We start from the raw sequence: 17302 nt of genomic DNA on the forward strand, positions 1-17302 counted from the left end.
GCGAACATCTCGAGGTAGAGAAAGAAAGCGAGAGGGAGAGTATGGAGGAGTACGGAAAGATTAGAGCCCCCTCGCCCCTCTCCACCCGCCCGTAGCAACGCTTACGTAGATCGGTAAAATGTATAAAATTTATATAAAATATCTAGCAAACACGACGACGTACTGTCGTAAGTATATCCGCTCCGATATCCGGTTTCCTCCGCTACTATATCTAGCTGGTGGCGGAGACCGTTTGGGGTGGAAGTATTACGTAAGATAAGGCAAACGCGACGCGGCGGAGCACCTAGGATGTAAAACGTCAGACGCCCGGAGCGTGCACGACGGCGAACAGTGTTAGAGCCTACCACATTATTGCGGCGGTTTAACGCCATAGGTAAAGAGGAGCGTTTAGAATAATTTAATTCTATTTCGTTTTAATTTTAATCAATTAATATTTATTCCATAGTCAGTTTTATGTATATTAGAATTCTTGTTTTGCCCCGCGGGGCTGAGGTGAGCCCCCGACATTGCTAATGCTGATAAGCCCCGGGAGGGCTAGCGCGGGTGTGTGTAGTGGAGGATAGATAATTTTGGCTCGGCTATCTCACCTCTCCGTTCGGCCAGACAAATCATCGCGAATCAGGAGTGCGATGCATGCAAAACTAATAAAGCAAAGTAGCCAGCAGACTTACCACCCCCTCCCCTCCCACACACATACACCACACACACACACATACACACACACTAGCACAAACATTCAGCAAACATGCGAACACAACTTTTACATAAAAATAAAATAAAAAATATAACCGAATCAATTACACATTATTTGTTTGGTATTTTTGGTTGCCTGTTTGTTGGTTCCTTTTTGTTTACCCCGCAGTTTATTTTTTCTTTCGCGTCTATTCCCGATTTCATCCGCAAACTGATCGGGGTTACGCAGTTGGCTGTCGTTTTGTAGTTCAGTTTATAATTGTGTTACTTATTTCTTGGAGATGTTTTGTTTTTCTTTCCCATTTGATACCCATTTGATTCAGGTCAATCAATTTGTCGCCCGATGGACAGCTTGCAACTTGCCATGTAGACATGCCCCACCACACCCCCCAACCCCTCGTTTGGTTCCTTCAATTTTCTAAAGCCACAAAAATGTGGCCGAGAGACCACAAAAGGTCGACACGGAGTTTAAGTACGAAGAGTGCAGTATTTTATGTATGTTTTGTTTTGTTGTCTGTAGATTCGTTGCCAAATGCTGAAAAGGAAGTGAACCACAAACTTGTTTGCTTGGTTTTTGCGTAAATTGCTGCGCTTAATTGCCATCGATTTCTGTGAATCCTCGATTCTCCTTTCAATCCGTCTTTCGGCCACATTAGTTTTTCGTTTCCGGAACGAGTCCCGAAAAGGGGTGGAACAAATGCTGATGAACCACACCAACGCTTTGGTTTGGTTGGGCGCGTGGTGCTGAACACACATCGACGTCCGTTCTAGAACTTACAGGAACCCCACCCCCCGGAAAGACGTCGGATTGGGGCGTCCGTTACCAAATGTGAACAGGGGACGAGGCAAAAAGACATACAATGTGTCCTAAAATGAACATACACGCACAGCGCTAACAAAAGAAGGACAGGACACACAGGACACACAGTATGCAAGGCAATTGGAAGAGACGGAAAAAAAGGAAAGGGCATGGGGAGGAAGTGGTATATATGAGCATCGGCAATCCAAAAGTGATCAAAAGGCGCCTTTCGCTTCAAGCGGATGTCCCACGGCATCGAGAAATAACGGGTCGCACGGCGTCTCGTCCGAAAGGTAACTCGGTACTGTTGAGTCAACCATGCAACGCAGGTGGGCGCAAGCAATGAAACCAAACCAAGTAAAACGAAAAGCAAATAAAAGTTTTAATGACGAAACACGAACATATAGTAGTTGTAGCTGTAAACCAGTAGAGCGAAAGCATCGAAGTAAAAAAAAATATTATCCACAAGTGGGTATGCGGCAGAGATTGTGTGTGAATATAGTAGAAAACAAAGATAAGGAATATAAACACAAACACTGGTGCAAAACCGAAGCTAAATAGTATAAGTAGGAGCGAGATTAAATTTTGAGAATCGCGAATATTGATAAGAACGAGCGGGCAGGAGCCAAAACAGTTCGCGGACCCCCGCCCTCCCGAAAGCAGATAAACAGAGGTCCACAAACTCGCGACAGAGACCGCGACAACCGAGAGTAGCATAAATTTGGCCATTAAAAGCCAATCCGCTGGCAAGATGGCCAAAGAAGAGAAATAGAGTAAAAAGGGACTAATAGGAACGCAACCGGCACGCATTGCTTTGCATTGAAAACATGGGCTGGGCAAAACAGTACTGAAAACTGATAGCTATCTAACACGAATGGCGCCAAGCAGTGTTTGATTGGCAAAGTCAAAATGATATGCTGGGTTCCGGTGGTGTTACTTCCGTTTCATGCGGCGGAAACGGAAGAGGCTAACCGTGTCAGCATCAGCAGAAGAGAGTACGAACAAAAGGGTTCACGAGGAACATAAGAATGCGGTGGTGCGAATAAGAAAGGCGGAGCTGCCTCGCGTGGTGAGGAACAGCTACAAATTGAACTTTGTTTAAAGCACAAAAGCGAAGGAGAAAGTAAAAGTACAGAGAAATCTAAGAAATAAAGTAATTTAGTAAGTTGCCCGAAGGTAGGTGAAAGGTGATCGAAAACATATGCGATAACGCAACCGGGCGATACGGTCTCGGGAATTCTAAGGATACACACACTGTACTTGATAACTAATTTGTTGCCCAAAACGAACTATTCTATCCAACCATCCTCTCTGTGCCCTTCCAAAACATTCACAAGGAGCAAAATGTTTCTGGTGGTGGTGGCAGCGCCGCAAATAACATGCAAAGTAAAAATAGATTACAAAACAAAACGGTAAACTAGAGATGTGTGCTTGCAAACGGCTGCTTGATGTTGAGGAACAGACAGACCTCTGGAATATAACACAGTACAGCAGGATTCAAAAAAAGCCGCGGCCACCACGGCGGCGCACAGAAGTTAGAGGTATGTGCAACTTGGTAAGAGAGATATGGATTAGGAACATTAAGATTAAAGGATATCGTCAACATTACACAAACACCCATAACACACACATAGAACGTAGAGTACGAAAACAGAACGAAAAAATACTTGAAAATTATATCAAAACTGGAGCATTAAAACAATGTGCGTTTTATTTTCATTACGTTACGTTACAGGACTTCATTGTTCTATGAACGAGGTTTAAGAAAACACAGCTTCCTAGAGGTCATCGGTCGGGATTTGGGGAAGCTCATGTTCAGTTCTGTTGTTCGCACACAACACGATCATGCTGTGTTCCCGCCAACGCGACAAGCTGTTCAAATTAAAATATGTTAAATCATTCATTTTATGTACATGAATGTGAATGTGTATGGTTGAAACCAACAGTCGCCGCCAACCCTGCACACAAGTTGTACAATTGTTGTGCATTGCCCGATCAACTCGTGATATCGAAGCACACATGCAGCAGGTACAGCAGCGCAACATTAAATTCAAGACGTTTTCTTTTCTCTTTCGAAAACGAACTCCGAGACGATGAGAACATATTTGATACTTCACTCTTTTCGCGGGTTTTACAATGAATGTTTTGTATTTCAGCGCACTTTCAAATTTTTAACTTAACTTTGTCTGCACTCTGTGAAAATTGGTACGAAAACAAAAAAAACTGACGTAGCACGAGTGTTTGATTGCCCACCATTGTTTGCTGCTGCTGCTACTGTTGCTGTGTTGTATTGTTGGTTTTGTTTGCATGCTGCCACCGGTTGGGGGTTTGATTTAAAAGAAGTATCCCAGAATTTTGCCTCCGAGATGCTTGCGCCTCGCTTCTTCATGGTCCATGATACCGCCGCTGGTGGTGAGCACCACGTATCTGCAATAAAATTGTAACATTATGTATGTGAGCAACAACAAACTAAAATCGACACAAAAAGGGCATTCGCTAATGGCTAGTTAGTGTTGCTAGTTGCTGAACGATTGTTTCCAAACCGCTGAAACGACAGGGTGTGATGGGATATCACCGAGTCATGATTAAAGGTGGAAAACCGAATGGTTTAGTATCGCCTCCTAAACATTCGTCGCCGAACTCATCGAATTGGAGCGCAGCGACAGATACGGAAGAAGGCTAAACGCGCGCTGAAATTAGAGTTGCACACTTACCCAAACTGACGCGAGGGAAGCAAATCGTTGGTCCACCGTTCGACATCGTTCAGCTTGACGTCGAAGCGCGGCGAAATGATGCCGGCCTTGTTGAGGCGTCCGGTTAGGTTCACCACCACCTTGCCGCTACGGTGGTCGTCGACGACCTCGAACTCTCCGATGTATCCGTGCTTCATCATCACGGTGAGAAACTTGATAACGACCTTCGAATTCGGCCGGATTAGCACCTGGCGCTTGCCGCGCTTCTCTGCGTTGTTGATGCACTTCAGTGCATCGGCCAGCACACTGATACGAACCATCGTGTTGGGACGTTTTCCTACGGTCTACGGTCTGTGAGAGAAGCGAAGCGAAGGAAGAAAGTCGTACGGTATCAACAGTTAATCTGAGCTGTGTGTACACGGTATTCGCGACGAGTATGAGCAAGAAACATTTTCTCTGAAGGCAGTGGGGCAAGACCGCACTCTTCAACAAAAGTTTGGGTGGGAATATTTGTCAACAGCACGTTCAACAATGGAATGGACGTGGAAAAGCGTAACCTAGTTGCCCATGCCAATAGTTAACCAATCATTCGAATTTAATTACTTTGCCTGTGTCACGTAAACACACCGTACGCCGGCGACGAGCGGGTCCTAAAAGAACAGGAAGTCTCTCAAACGCCGCACAGTTGGCAGCACGCTGACGTTACCGTCGTTATATATTTTTGACAACTGTAAATAACGTGTAAATGTGCATCTTGAAGCACCAGCGAGAAGCGGAAACGATACTAGTTTGCTATAATTTTTGTTTCAAATTTTCAGCGTTGCTTCCAATGTAAAGCTTGCCACTTTGTGTGTATAGCAATAACAAACATTTTCCCACTGGCAGACCTTGCATAGAAAGTCTTCGAAATTCCAACATCTCATTAGCATTACGACGGGCATTTTTCTCCAAAAAACATGCGATGTTTTTTTCGATGTTTTTCGCACGATTTGGGTCAATATATTGCGATAACGTAACGTCAACGGTTAAAAAACGCTGGACAGATAACGCTAACGCTTCGGCACCACTACAGACACACCGTGGGATCTGCTCGATTCATAGAAAAACCAGCTAATCGACAACGAAAACGGTCAAAGAGAATGAACGAAAAAACTAAAGCCACGGTTCACGTCATTGGTGCCAAGACGAGAACCAAATTCGTTTGTCGCATCAAGTTCGAACGATAGGTACGTCTCGAACAGCTGATTTCGTTCAAAACACATAACGAACGTAAACAACGGTCTTCGGCGAGCAGTTGACAGAGGCACTCCAAAAGTGAGTGACTGCTCGATTCGACCGCCGGGCGTTCCAAATGTACCATATAATTCAATCGTAAGGATTGTTGAATGCTCATATCGCTACACCTTGACTATAGACAGTGCGGCAGATCGCCTGGCCGTGGCCTTTTACATATAGATAAAATCTCATTAATAACGAAAACAAGAATGAAGAAGAATATTGATGAACAATCGGTTTCCTGTTCCTTCGGTCTTTCATCGTGCTGCGGGAGTAACGGTGCGACATCGGGAGGATTTGTTTTGGCTTGAGACAACAATTAAAAAAACAACAGCATCTCCAGCCCGTCACGGGATACAGGCAAAGTGCGCCTAAGCGAGGTCCTAGCAAGCAACGCTCTTTATGAGCTCTGTGTTGTGGTGAATTGATTCGTTGTATCGTATCGTAATTTGCTAATCAGGGGGTAGTGTCGCTGTAAAACGTGTGTTCCCCTGTTTGCTTTTCTGAAAAATATAACTATAAGTGTAAAGCAAAGTTTGAAACCGCTACAGGCTTGAAGCTTCGATACATCCTCATATCAAGCAGCGCAGCTTTGCTACACCTACCAATCGAGGAAGGCGCTGCTTACTCGAAACGAAATCAGGTTCAGACCAGGCCGTGCAGCTTGACACACGTAACGAGTTGCCGCACACAATATTGGGCATAGCGCGGAACGTAGTCAAACTCACCCGGATGTCGAATCCGTCGAATAATGAAATGTGTGTTTCCGACGACGGAGTACCACCGCAAACGGCCGCCTCCGCTTCCGGGAACGGGCACTTCATAGTGAATGAATATGCTGGCGATGGAGAGGGTGAAATACTGGAAGGGTTCCTCTGCCCGATTTGCAAGAGCGATCTGCAAACCCCCGAGCGGCTGACCGTGCATGTCGAACAGGAGCACGCAGAAGAGCAGGATCTACTCAAGTCGCTGCGGGAAATTTTCAGTTTCGCTAAGAAAAAGATTCTCAATCTCGACGACACCGCTAACGACCTGATGGCCAAGGGATTGGACACTGTCGGGCGACAACCTGAGGGACCGGCCGTCAATCCGCTGCTGCAGCCGGGTGGTCAGACTGTTGGCTGTGAGTGCGACCACTTGGCCTACTTTAAGGCAGTTCGCAAACCTCGCCTGGAGCGGTACGCCTCGGAAACGAACAAACTCATCATTCGACTGGACAAGCTACTGGCCGGTTGCCCAACCGAGCCGGACCAGAAGAAACGGCACGAGCAGAGCAAGGTTCCGTGGGTTGATGGAAAACTGGTGAAGCTGTGCCCGAGCTGCGCGAAAGGGTTCGGCATCACGCGCCGCCAGCATCACTGTCGCGTTTGCGGTTCAGTGATGTGCGACGGGTGTTCGCGTTACCTAAACTTCGAGGAGGCTTGGAGCATTGTGCAACCGAGATCCAGCCCACCGGGGACCGGTGAGCCGGGAACCGAAAGAGGTACCGCTGACATCGCGGCTCGCCACGAAGGACACAACTTTCGCGTGTGTGAACACTGTCTGCATTTGCTGATGAATCGCATGGAAATGCAGGACTCGCTCCTGGACCGGCCACCAATCACGAAGCTGTACGAACGGCTGCGTCAGGAGCGTCACGATATCGACCCGAAAATACCGATGTACTATCGGGTTCTCGAGAGCCTCTACGAAGGGAACGTTGTCTATCGGCTGTCGGATGCATCGGCGCTAAGGGAGCAGATTGGCCGTACTGCCGAGCGGCTTGATAACATTAGCAAAACACTGCTTGCCCTACCGTTCGCGACCGGAAGCAGAGAAGAGGCTCTAAAGAAGGCGATCCGCTTGGCGAACATTTCATACATCAAGGAGCGCATGCTCTCGATACCGTCGCTGCCGGTCGAGGAAGAGATCAAGCGCATCCAGCAGCGGAAGCGCCAAGAGACGGCCCGCAGACTCGAACAGGAGCGATTGCTGGCACTGGAAGCTTACGAGCGATACGAACTGGCTTCCGGACTTGGCGAATCGGGCTCAACCGTAACGTACAATGGTAGCTCCAGTTCCAGCACGGCCTCAACTGCTGAAATGACGAACGGACGGTACGGCGCGACCGTTTCGACGATGGACAATTGGAGTGGCACGCAGGTCGACATCGCTTCCGGAAACTCGAGCTCCGATCCACTGATCGATCAGATCAACGTTGTGAAGGGCTACATCCGGCAGGCACGGGAAGCGATGCGCTTCGAGGAGGTGGCCACCCTCGAACGCAACCTGAGCGAGCTTACCCAAGAATTCTACCAGCGACAACGTCCGACGTCAGATCCATAAGCGTGTAACAGCCGAATGGACGGTGGTTTCGCGGCGAACAATACAGCGAACTTTCGAACAACCAAACAGGTCGTGCCAGTCTGCTTCATGAACGTTCTTTTGTTCTACCATGTGCGAGCGAACAGTATTAAAAGACGGAAATGTTTTGAATCGATCGACTACATCAATTTTATTAAACCAAAAAACAGTTTGTTCGAGAGAAAGAAATGTTCCACATTTATCAACCTAGCAGAGGTTAAGCGATAACTTAACGATTTTTTAACATACATCAATGCCTTACAGGCATTTTTACACACACATATACGTTCAGCGTATACAAGTTCACTCGTGGGGATTAGGTTCGTCATTCCGGTAACACGTTAGTCGCTTGAACGTGGCGCGGTCGAGGTCCGCAGTGAATTTGTGTGCTTTGCTTTTGGTAGCCAACATCTTATAGGCCATGTTTTTCGATCAGTTGCTGAACTTTGTCGACGTATGCCTGCTTGGCCGCCTCCTGCGGGGTGTCCTTTCGCTTGTTCCAGGCTTCCCACTTCGACTTCCCCTTAAAGTCAAGCAGACCCGGCTTCTCGGTATTGCAATCGCCCACGGTCGCCTGCTTGTAGAGCCCGTAGATCTCCAACAGATCCGCGTCGGAGGGCGTCGATTTGAGCACCTTTACATTCTCCACGGCTTTATCGAAATTCTGTCATAGCAAGGTGATGTCCGAGACGATTAGGTTATGGTTCAGTTTAAGGACACAGGTCTTTCGCTTGATTGACAAGACAGTGCTCCGATCTTACCTCCTGCAGCGACATTTTAAAGTGCTTTTCTTCGTCTCACTAAACGAAATCTCAAAATTGGATACCCTCTGCACTACTCAGCAGCATGCACGTTGGGAGTTCTGAAAACGCTGCAAAAACGCGTTGCACGGGATGCGGACACCGCGAGTAGAGTGACAGAGTCGGCTTGTTGTCGGCTAAACAGTCAATCACACTGGAACGCATCTGTCATTTAACGGGCGATGAAAATCATCGAACACATCGCGCGGCAGTGAAACTTCTTTCTCGCAAGAAACATTCGGTGTTTTCTACGAAAAATCGTGATGATCTTCTCGAAATTTTGCTCAAACCTTTCTCTAAGTTCTGTTAGATGGGAGTGAAAAAAAGAGTCTTCTTACTACTGGAACCGTAGTTCCCTTTGCCCTTCTCAGAGGTCTGCTTATTCACAGCCTCGTGTATGGGGGAAAGTCACTAGTTTCCTACCCTTAATGTTTAGATCCCTTTTCATGTCTTGTTAATGAAAGGTTAGTTCCTCTCTGGAGCCACCATTTGTTGCTAGACGTTCCGCAAATATGAACCCGCGAAGGAAGGACCTCCTCGCTGAGATGTCATGACCTGCCAAACGCTTTGTTTATATTTACGACCGTTAATTAACGTTATCGACGTTTCTGTTTTCTCCAGGATACAGATAGCACTAAGTGACTACAGATGCGGTTTACAATCGGATGCAGAAGGCACATTAATAATTTAGGTTTTTTTTTAATTGGGCAAGGTTTGTCTCACTATTGGGTCTGTTCTACTGCAGATTGGTACTGCCACTACAATTTGTCCTCCCGTACCGGTACACCGGCGGGTCTCAATGGACTCGAACATGAAAAACCAAATAAACGAACATTAAAAAGGGGGCTCCCTAAACACAAAATCTACGTTAATTTCAGCAAAAGTCGGATAGTTTTCAAGTTGTTTGAGCCAAGTTCAACTGTTGCGAATTTTGCCATGTCTCCCCAACGAGAAGCGAGAAGGGACGCCGATCGGATATGTCACCAGGAAATCCGATCATATGAAACACCGGGTAATCGCGAAATGAGAATGAAGCGAGGCATGGCACGTGAATGAGGAAAAGGGGCCCGGGAACAACTAGTAGTCAATGAATGTGTATAAATTATTGCAAAGGAATTTCAAAATATTGCATGTACATGTTATTTATTTGATTTTAGAAAATTAGTTTTATTTCAAATTTATTTTTCATCTTTCGAACGGAACGAACAAACGACAAGCGTCTTTGTCAATTGTATTGACATTTATTTTTCAATCATCAATTCACAATTCTGGCACAATTTGTATGAACTCGATTTTCCTTTAAAAGGGCAATGCAAGTGTATTGCACATATGGCGATGTTCGACATGCTACTCAAGCTCTTCATACCATGCTTTCCTGCGTTTAAATATGAGTTTGGGCTACATTTATTGTCAAGTGGCCTTACAAACTAGTAAATGCAATATTGGAACGTTGGTGGTGGAATGCAGTTGAATGGTTTACCGTTGTAGAGCTGCACACCACAGTTACTTAGAGCCAAGCAGTAGCAGACTAGGGTTCTCCAGGTATTGCTTCCAGAGATTCGAAAAGCTAGCCATGGTAACACCGTCGATAATGCGATGATCCGCTGTCCAACTGACCACCATGATGTGAGCCGGTGTCACGTTACCGGCCGCATCAAATCGCGGCAGAACCCGTGTTTTGCCAAGTCCACCAATCGCAACCTGAGGCGTGATGACAACCGGATGTGTGTAGGTGCCACCGATCTGTAGAAAAAGAAAATTTATGGTATTTTTTTATTGTAATGTGCAACTACACAAAGCAAAATTGCATTATTGCAAAGCCACTTACGATTCCGATGTTGGATAAGGCAAAAGTTCCGTTAGCAAAATCGTTCGGTGTGAGTGCCCCTTTAGCACCTCGCTCCTGCAGTGCGTTAAGCTCGGTTGCGATCTGCAGTATCGATTTTTGCTCAACATTCTTTACGTTCGGCACTACAAGCCCTTGCGGCGTCTGCATGGCCACGCTGATGTTGTGGTAAGCTTTGTAGACAATACTTTCGCTCGATTCAACGTACGAACTGTTCAGGATTGGAAACTGGCGGAGCGCCACTGAAGCAGCCTTCAGAAAGAATGGCATGTATGTCAGCTTCGTTCCATTGCGGGCCGCCTCACCCTTGAGCTGCTCCCGCACCGCCACCAGACTGGTCAGATCCACTTCGTCACAGTAGGCGAAGTGAGGTATTTGCTATCATAAGAAAACAGATTCTCGTTATAAATGCTGGAGCATAGAGCAAACGTGCTTACCAGCGCTTTGGTCATCATTTTCGCCATAGCTCGACCCACTCCATTCAATGGTACCACCGTTTCTGCCTCCTTCGCGTCAGTAGGCCTGGGGATAATTTGACTTACTACCGGAGAGGAAGGCTGCACTAGGGTCGGATGTGGTTTAACGGTTCCCTCTGGAATGAGCTGCAGGTACTCAAGTAGATCACCCTTCAGTACGCGTCCGTTGCGCCCGGATGCCTGCACCTTTGCTAAATCGACTTTATTCTCCATGGCGATTCGGCGCACGGCTGGCGTTGCCAGCAGTTTCGCAGGGTTGGGATTTGAGCTGCTCGTACTGCTTGTTGATTGATCTGTGGCCGATGCTTTCGATGCTTTCGATGCGGCAACACCTTCATCGTCGGAGCTGCTGTCAGATTCATCATCCTTCTCTACCTCGAAATCGAGCAACGGTTTTCCGACCAGTGCGATGCTATCAACGTCATGGTGTAACTTTGAGATTTTACCATCGTATCGACTGGTTATCGTTACCGACGCCTTGTCGCTCTGCACCTCGCACAGTTTGTCGAACTGCTCAACCGTGTCGCCCACCTTGACGTACCACTCCTTTACCGTTACCTCCCGAATACCCTCTCCGATGTCGGACAGCTGAAACGAGACAAGCCGTTGCAGCATGGCGGTGGTGTGAAATGCACCACGGGACCGCCACGGTGTCTGCGTGGACCCCCAGAACAGATGAATGAAAATATAAATATTATATAAACATCGCTAGAGGGAGGGATGCATGGAAACAACGTTCTTTTGACAACGCCAGGTCTTCGCGTCACAAGTGGCGCAACATATTAAACCCTTCTGAGTGTGCGTTCAATGACGATCGTTTCGGTATTCGACATGAAACACCCAGCACGCACATGTTCGCCGCAAACAGTATCGGCGATCTCCGCGTGATACGCTCAACAACTCCACCTTGTCCGAAGGCATGGCATGGCATGGCAGATTTGTTGTTCAACGGTTTTCAAGAACGTTTGAAGAAATTAAATATGCGAGGCGCACACTTCTCTGATATTCGCGCACACTTAGGTACACCTCTTCCGTTGCTGATTGTGGTGGTTCCGTTGAATGTGTCGCATATTACGTAACAGAATCGACTACATAGGGCACCCGTTTCCACCCGAGCTAAAACCGAACTCCACGTCATACCATCACGGACACTTCGACCGTAGCTTAGATTTAACGTAATGGCATGATTGTTACTTACGACTCGTCGCCGTTGCGCAGGGCAAAGTAGGAGCTTTCGCACGGAGGACCATCCGTGGTGACGAAGAATGAGTCCGGCCATGGTTGGTTGTTGCGCTTCAGGTGTAGCTTTCAAGCCAGGATGTTAATGCGCTTGCGCTCCTCTGGACTGACCGAACCGCACCGTGGTGCTACTTACTTTGTAGAACACTTTCCCGGTACCTTTCAATGCCCACAGCGTATATCACTTTCACTCTGTTTCTTCGCCGTTGTCGTTATCAGTGCCACTGTCACTCTCGACAGAACGACTGCGTCAGCTATTTCAATTACGGGCTTAACATAAGATCACTATAGGACAGGTTGAGCCAAGAGATTTTCGGTGTTGGCCCAGTTCGCTTGCTTCAAGACTGTTTCCGTGATCCGAACAAAAGGGCGGTTATGGCTTATTCATTGCTGATTGCTAATGTACCGTAATCATCATTTCCAGATTTCATTGATCTACGAACGAACGGTTATTTTTACCTATCGCCTTTTTCGGCCGTTTATGTATAACAATAGCTTTCAATCTACTCGAAACCACGGGGATGGCTTTGCAGTATTCTTGGTGATGGTGCATTTGTTCACATCTCGAAACAGTTCTTGGAATTGGTTACATAATGAACCTGGCACCGGCCGAAAATCTCTTGTTGCAACCTGTAATATAGTGATCTTAGCTTAACTTAATTGTGAGCGAACCAAGGTTAACGAAGCATACCTACATTATTTTGGTTTTGTTGTTCTCCTTTTCTTCGGCGTAACACATACAGCTACAAAATGACGCCTGAAAATGTTGTCACTACATATATCCCCCCCTCTTTAGCTGACAAAGGGTTTATATAGCAACGAACCGCAAAAAAAAATATCGCTTTTATTTGAAGAAAAAACCGATCTGGTATGATCTAAAGGTACAAGGCAAATCTTTCGACAGTTTGAAGGGTAGAAGAGCATAACCATGCACCTGTCAACGGATTTCATTCAAGAGTCCGTGATTGAGTGGGTCTTGAAGTGCGGCTCATTGCTGTTGCAAATCAAATCAGATGGTTTTTATTTATACTTTGGTGCGAGTTTGCGCAATTTAGCTGCAAGACCTTCGTTCGTTGATTGAAGGTTTTTGTCGATTTAAGAGAAATCTGTAGGCCGGTTAACGTATTTGTAGCGGAAGGGGCCTTCGGGCCGAACTGAATCAATTCAACACCGCGTGCGAGCTCCGACGCTACTCCAGAAAGAAAAACAACAAACTAGATTCCAGACAACCCGAGAGGACATCCAGCGAGCATTTATTCTCGGAGATCGCAACAATGGCACACGTAGTTATTGGTAGGTAGCTCTCCGCGCGAAATAGCTAAGGACAGTCTATTGGAAGGTTGCGAAAACAAAACGCAACACAGCCGGAACGTTCTGGTGGTGCAACAACACAGCGTTCCCAGTTGTGACATGTGTGCACACATTGTCCGAAAAGAATGTTGCATAACGGTACGGAATGGTTGGTCGGGCATTTATGTTTCTTATGTTGGTTCCTCTTTTCCGAAACTTTGAAGGCGGCGGAACTGGTTTTATTGGCCGCCGGTTGGCAAAAACCCTGCTAGCAGAAGGCTGCGAAGTTACAACCATCTCGCGCATGCCTGGTGTTAACCACATCAGCTGGCACAAGCTGGAGAAAGACGGTCTGCCGGATGGTACGACGGCCGTGGTCAACTTGGCAGGTCAGAACGTGCTCGATCCGACACGCCGGTGGACGCCTGGCTTCAAGCAGAACGTGTGGAACTCACGCATTAACACAACGGCCGCCTGTGCCCGGGCTATCGAGCGGGCCACGATTAAGCCAAGCGTTTTCGTCAACATCTCTGGCGTTAGCCATTACGCAAGCGGCACCCATAAGCACACTGAGGCGTCCAAGGTTTCGGAGTACGATTTTATGTCGCGCCTCTGCATCGAATGGGAAAAAGCGGCTGAACTCTCCGATAACTCCATCTGCCGCGTCGTACGCATCCGGAGCGGGGTAGTGCTCGGCCGAGACGGAGGCATGATTCGGTCGCTCATCGTGCCCTTCTGGTTTGGCCTAGGGGGGCCCATTGGTGATGGGAGCCACGATTTACCCTGGATTCATGTGCAGGACATCTGTAAGCTGATATTTTTCGCAATTGAGAAGCCGGAAGTGAACGGCGTACTGAACGGTGTCGCACCTCACCTAGTCACGAATGCAGACTTCACGAAAGCGTTTTCTTCTGCCTTGTTTCGGCCTGCCTTCTTTCCGCTACCGCTTTTCGCGGTCAATCTGATCTTTGGCCAAGAACGTGCTGTGCTGCTGACGAACGGGTCCAAAGTTATACCGCAGCGTGCCCTAGAATATGGATTCCGCTTTCAGTATCCGGATCTGCAGTCCGCTTGCAAAGAAGTGGCCCACCTATTCTAGACTTCGCAACGCGTTCGACAATTCACAAAGCCACACGAATTCTCAACCGACCGTCAGCCATTTATCACTTTTCTGGATTCATTTTATTTTTAGCCATTCACGGAATGATTCTCCTTACGATAAACAGGAGGGTGCAGTGCATGCCACCCTTAACTTATTGCTGTGCTGCATGTTTTTACGCAACCTCACCGAAGATTGTTTTGGCCTCCACTAATAAACATCGGAGACTGAATTTAGATAAGTAGTTTGTGATATGAAACCTAAAATTTAGTTTAATAAAATAGACTGAATGTATGTAGTTGCTGTTGTTTTGCTACGTCGTGTAGGTTTTATTTCGGCGCGAAAATTAGTGTCACTCCTCGGCCCCCCGCTGAACCGCCTTTGACGCTCGTCGTTTTCACGCAGCTGCCCTGGGTTCCTCCTGGGTTGGCGCGGGACCCCGACAACTCCTCGATCCTCCTCACTCCTCGATCTCTAGCTGCACCGTAAAAAACGATTTTTCGGTCAACAATAGAATTGCTTCGTTTTCACAGCAAATGCCTATAATTTCGCTCCCATCATCCAGACTAACAAGATGCTGCTGTCCTATCGAAACTTGTGGCCCATTACGTTGCCGCAGCTGGCTGCTCCCGTGATGACTACTTCTGTAGATAAACAGCAACCGCTCGGATTCACAAATGACTGCATACCGTAGGTCCGGTGCACAAGCAAGATACTTTTGCCGCCGCTTAGACGCTTGCACATAGCCGAATGCTTGCAGTGTACCCTCGTGCAGCAGATTCCATTCATCGCCTTCCACCGTCCAACCGGTGGTTGGCGGTGCCTGCGGTTGCCACAGCAAAGCGTCAACGTCATAGCGTAGTACGAGGGCTTCCGGTGCGGCGGGGCGCATGCGAACGGAAAACAAGGGAGGTCCGGTACCGAGAGAAACGCGGTTCGTTACACGGCATGTGTCACGGGCGATGCGCTCTAGGGTAAAGTATTGCTCTTCCCCGTCTGCTTCGCCAAAATCGCACTCCTCCAACGGAGTGTCGAGATTAGGTGCGAGGTTGTTGGAAAGCGAATCACGTGATGTTTCTACTGTTCCATCTAGGCACGGGCTCTCGCTCTCCGGCACGTTTTCTTCTGGGCTAGCGGCGAAAAGAGATGGCCATATTACACCGGTCAACGCCTTCCGGAACGTGATCTGCAAACCTCGTTGATCCGACGTCCAGCTGGTGGTGTTCGAATCGATTTGCCCGAAAAGCTTCGAGACGTCCAGAACACTCTTTGCGTTTGCCGTAACGTAGAAGTTGGGATTGCGCACCACCTCATATTGGACTCCGGCTCGCTTTATGAAGTGCACATTGATATCATCGATTGTTTGGTTCCAGTTGAAAGGAAACTGATCCGGTTCCACCGTTTCCTGCTGTGTGTGATTAGCGTCAGGTGTTACTGGATCCATTGTAACGAGCGGATTTGTTGAATCATAGGTAAATTGGAAGGATTTATCACTTGCCACCAGCAGTCCTGTTCCTCGGTAGTCAAGTGTGCAGTAGCGAGGGAATCCGCCGCCTCGCAACACACATGAAACACTTGACTCCCACGCTGTGGTACGTCGGGTTGGCTCCACCGATCCCTCCTGCCGTTGATCGAGCCTAAACCAAAACAGTACCGGTTCGAACGAATGCTCTAGGTTCTGCTGCACCTGCAAGGCGATAGCGTGGATCTGCGGTTGACCGTTATCGGCATAGGCAAGTTGTGCATCAAGCAGTATACTTCCTCCAATCGGAAGGTGCGAAGTGTCGCCTTGCTCCGGAAGGACACTTTCCGCTTTCCACTTCGACCCAGTTGTCCGGTCTCCCGTGTCCAGCACGTGTATCATTCCCTTCCCATCGGCCAGCAAACCGATCCGCTCCGAGATGAATACCAGCGAGCAGTTGTACGGGCTTGCGGCGTCTTCAGCAGCATTATCGGTAAGAAGAAAACAAAGCTTGTACACATGGCTCAGTGGTTTGATGCGCCCACATCGGGGCTCATACTGTACGCGCTGAACAAGTCCGGCAACATCAACGAAGTAGCAGTGTCCAGAGTTCCATGGGTCGCGTACGAGATGATTGTGCAAACCGAAAAGCCGGGCGTGATGATATGAATACTGGTGTTTGTTTGGATGCGTCCTGTGTGCCTGGCGTAGGGTGGGCAGCTCAGTGCGAAGCACTGGAATCGTATCGAGCGACACTTTGTACCCATCAAAGTTGGATTTCAACAACTTTCGGTCCGGACGTAACTCGGTCTGCCGCATTTTTACTGATTTGCAGCGATGCGGCTATATCACTTGTTTGCCGATGTCAATGAGATTAGGAAACGCACTCCGAGAAATCCAAAAACAAGAACGTCAGCCCAGTTTTTTTGGTTAAGTAAAGACAGCTCCATCCATTTAATTTGACAGCTGCGGTCTGGCGGCGATGGCTCGCTTGTGTGTGTGTGTTTCGTACCGCTCGCTCAGAGCTTTCATGTAAACCAGCTCGTTTGTTCCGGGAGCTTTCTGTAGTTCTTGCTGTGGTGTGGTAGCTCGAACCACATTTTCAACACCATACGCTCTGTGAGCTTTCTCTGATGGTACGGGGTACCCGATCGCTTCGAAATTTCGAGCAGGTCACGGGTACATTTTCTCTTTTTTGTCGTGCTGGTTTTTCCATGATGTTTTGCAAAGGTTTCTGCGGGTATTTCGGGGATACTACCTACCTGCGCGAGCAGTAATAGAAACGAT

General features: G+C 47.8%; 6 protein-coding genes across 6 annotated transcripts; 2 read left to right on the forward strand and 4 right to left on the reverse strand.

The window, feature by feature from the left end:
- Positions 1 to 3178: 3178 nt before the first annotated feature.
- Positions 3179 to 4887, reverse strand: LOC128271598 (40S ribosomal protein S15Aa-like). Its single transcript, XM_053009192.1, has 3 exons — positions 4789 to 4887; positions 4207 to 4536; positions 3179 to 3919 (listed from the first exon to the last, which is right to left on the reverse strand). The coding sequence occupies exons 2-3, from the start codon at positions 4503 to 4505 to the stop codon at positions 3826 to 3828; spliced, it is 393 nt and encodes a 130-aa protein (XP_052865152.1). The 5' UTR covers positions 4506 to 4536; positions 4789 to 4887; the 3' UTR covers positions 3179 to 3825.
- Positions 4888 to 5913: 1026 nt separating this feature from the next.
- Positions 5914 to 7869, forward strand: LOC128268401 (rabenosyn-5). Its single transcript, XM_053005479.1, has one exon. The coding sequence runs from the start codon at positions 6193 to 6195 to the stop codon at positions 7783 to 7785; it is 1593 nt and encodes a 530-aa protein (XP_052861439.1). The 5' UTR covers positions 5914 to 6192; the 3' UTR covers positions 7786 to 7869.
- Positions 7870 to 7932: 63 nt separating this feature from the next.
- Positions 7933 to 8734, reverse strand: LOC128277649 (acyl-CoA-binding protein). Its single transcript, XM_053016142.1, has 2 exons — positions 8565 to 8734; positions 7933 to 8467 (listed from the first exon to the last, which is right to left on the reverse strand). Exons 1-2 carry the CDS (start codon positions 8577 to 8579, stop codon positions 8216 to 8218), a joined length of 267 nt encoding a protein of 88 aa, XP_052872102.1. The 5' UTR covers positions 8580 to 8734; the 3' UTR covers positions 7933 to 8215.
- A 1073-nt stretch (positions 8735 to 9807) lies between these two features.
- Positions 9808 to 12377, reverse strand: LOC128277207 (lipoamide acyltransferase component of branched-chain alpha-keto acid dehydrogenase complex, mitochondrial). The gene is made up of 4 exons (XM_053015682.1): positions 12124 to 12377; positions 10887 to 11579; positions 10432 to 10827; positions 9808 to 10346 (listed from the first exon to the last, which is right to left on the reverse strand). The coding sequence occupies exons 1-4, from the start codon at positions 12202 to 12204 to the stop codon at positions 10107 to 10109; spliced, it is 1410 nt and encodes a 469-aa protein (XP_052871642.1). The 5' UTR covers positions 12205 to 12377; the 3' UTR covers positions 9808 to 10106.
- A 764-nt stretch (positions 12378 to 13141) lies between these two features.
- Positions 13142 to 14845, forward strand: LOC128274559 (epimerase family protein SDR39U1). The gene is made up of 2 exons (XM_053012793.1): positions 13142 to 13457; positions 13679 to 14845. Exons 1-2 carry the CDS (start codon positions 13439 to 13441, stop codon positions 14551 to 14553), a joined length of 894 nt encoding a protein of 297 aa, XP_052868753.1. The 5' UTR covers positions 13142 to 13438; the 3' UTR covers positions 14554 to 14845.
- Positions 14744 to 16834, reverse strand: LOC128279090 (nudC domain-containing protein 1). Its single transcript, XM_053017815.1, has 3 exons — positions 16150 to 16834; positions 15748 to 15862; positions 14744 to 15683 (listed from the first exon to the last, which is right to left on the reverse strand). The coding sequence occupies exons 1-3, from the start codon at positions 16832 to 16834 to the stop codon at positions 15014 to 15016; spliced, it is 1470 nt and encodes a 489-aa protein (XP_052873775.1). The 3' UTR covers positions 14744 to 15013.
- Between the last annotated feature and the right edge of the window lie 468 nt (positions 16835 to 17302).

The sequence above is a fragment of the Anopheles cruzii genome, chromosome X (genome assembly GCF_943734635.1).
Source record: "Anopheles cruzii chromosome X, idAnoCruzAS_RS32_06, whole genome shotgun sequence".
Taxonomy (NCBI): domain Eukaryota; kingdom Metazoa; phylum Arthropoda; class Insecta; order Diptera; family Culicidae; genus Anopheles; species Anopheles cruzii.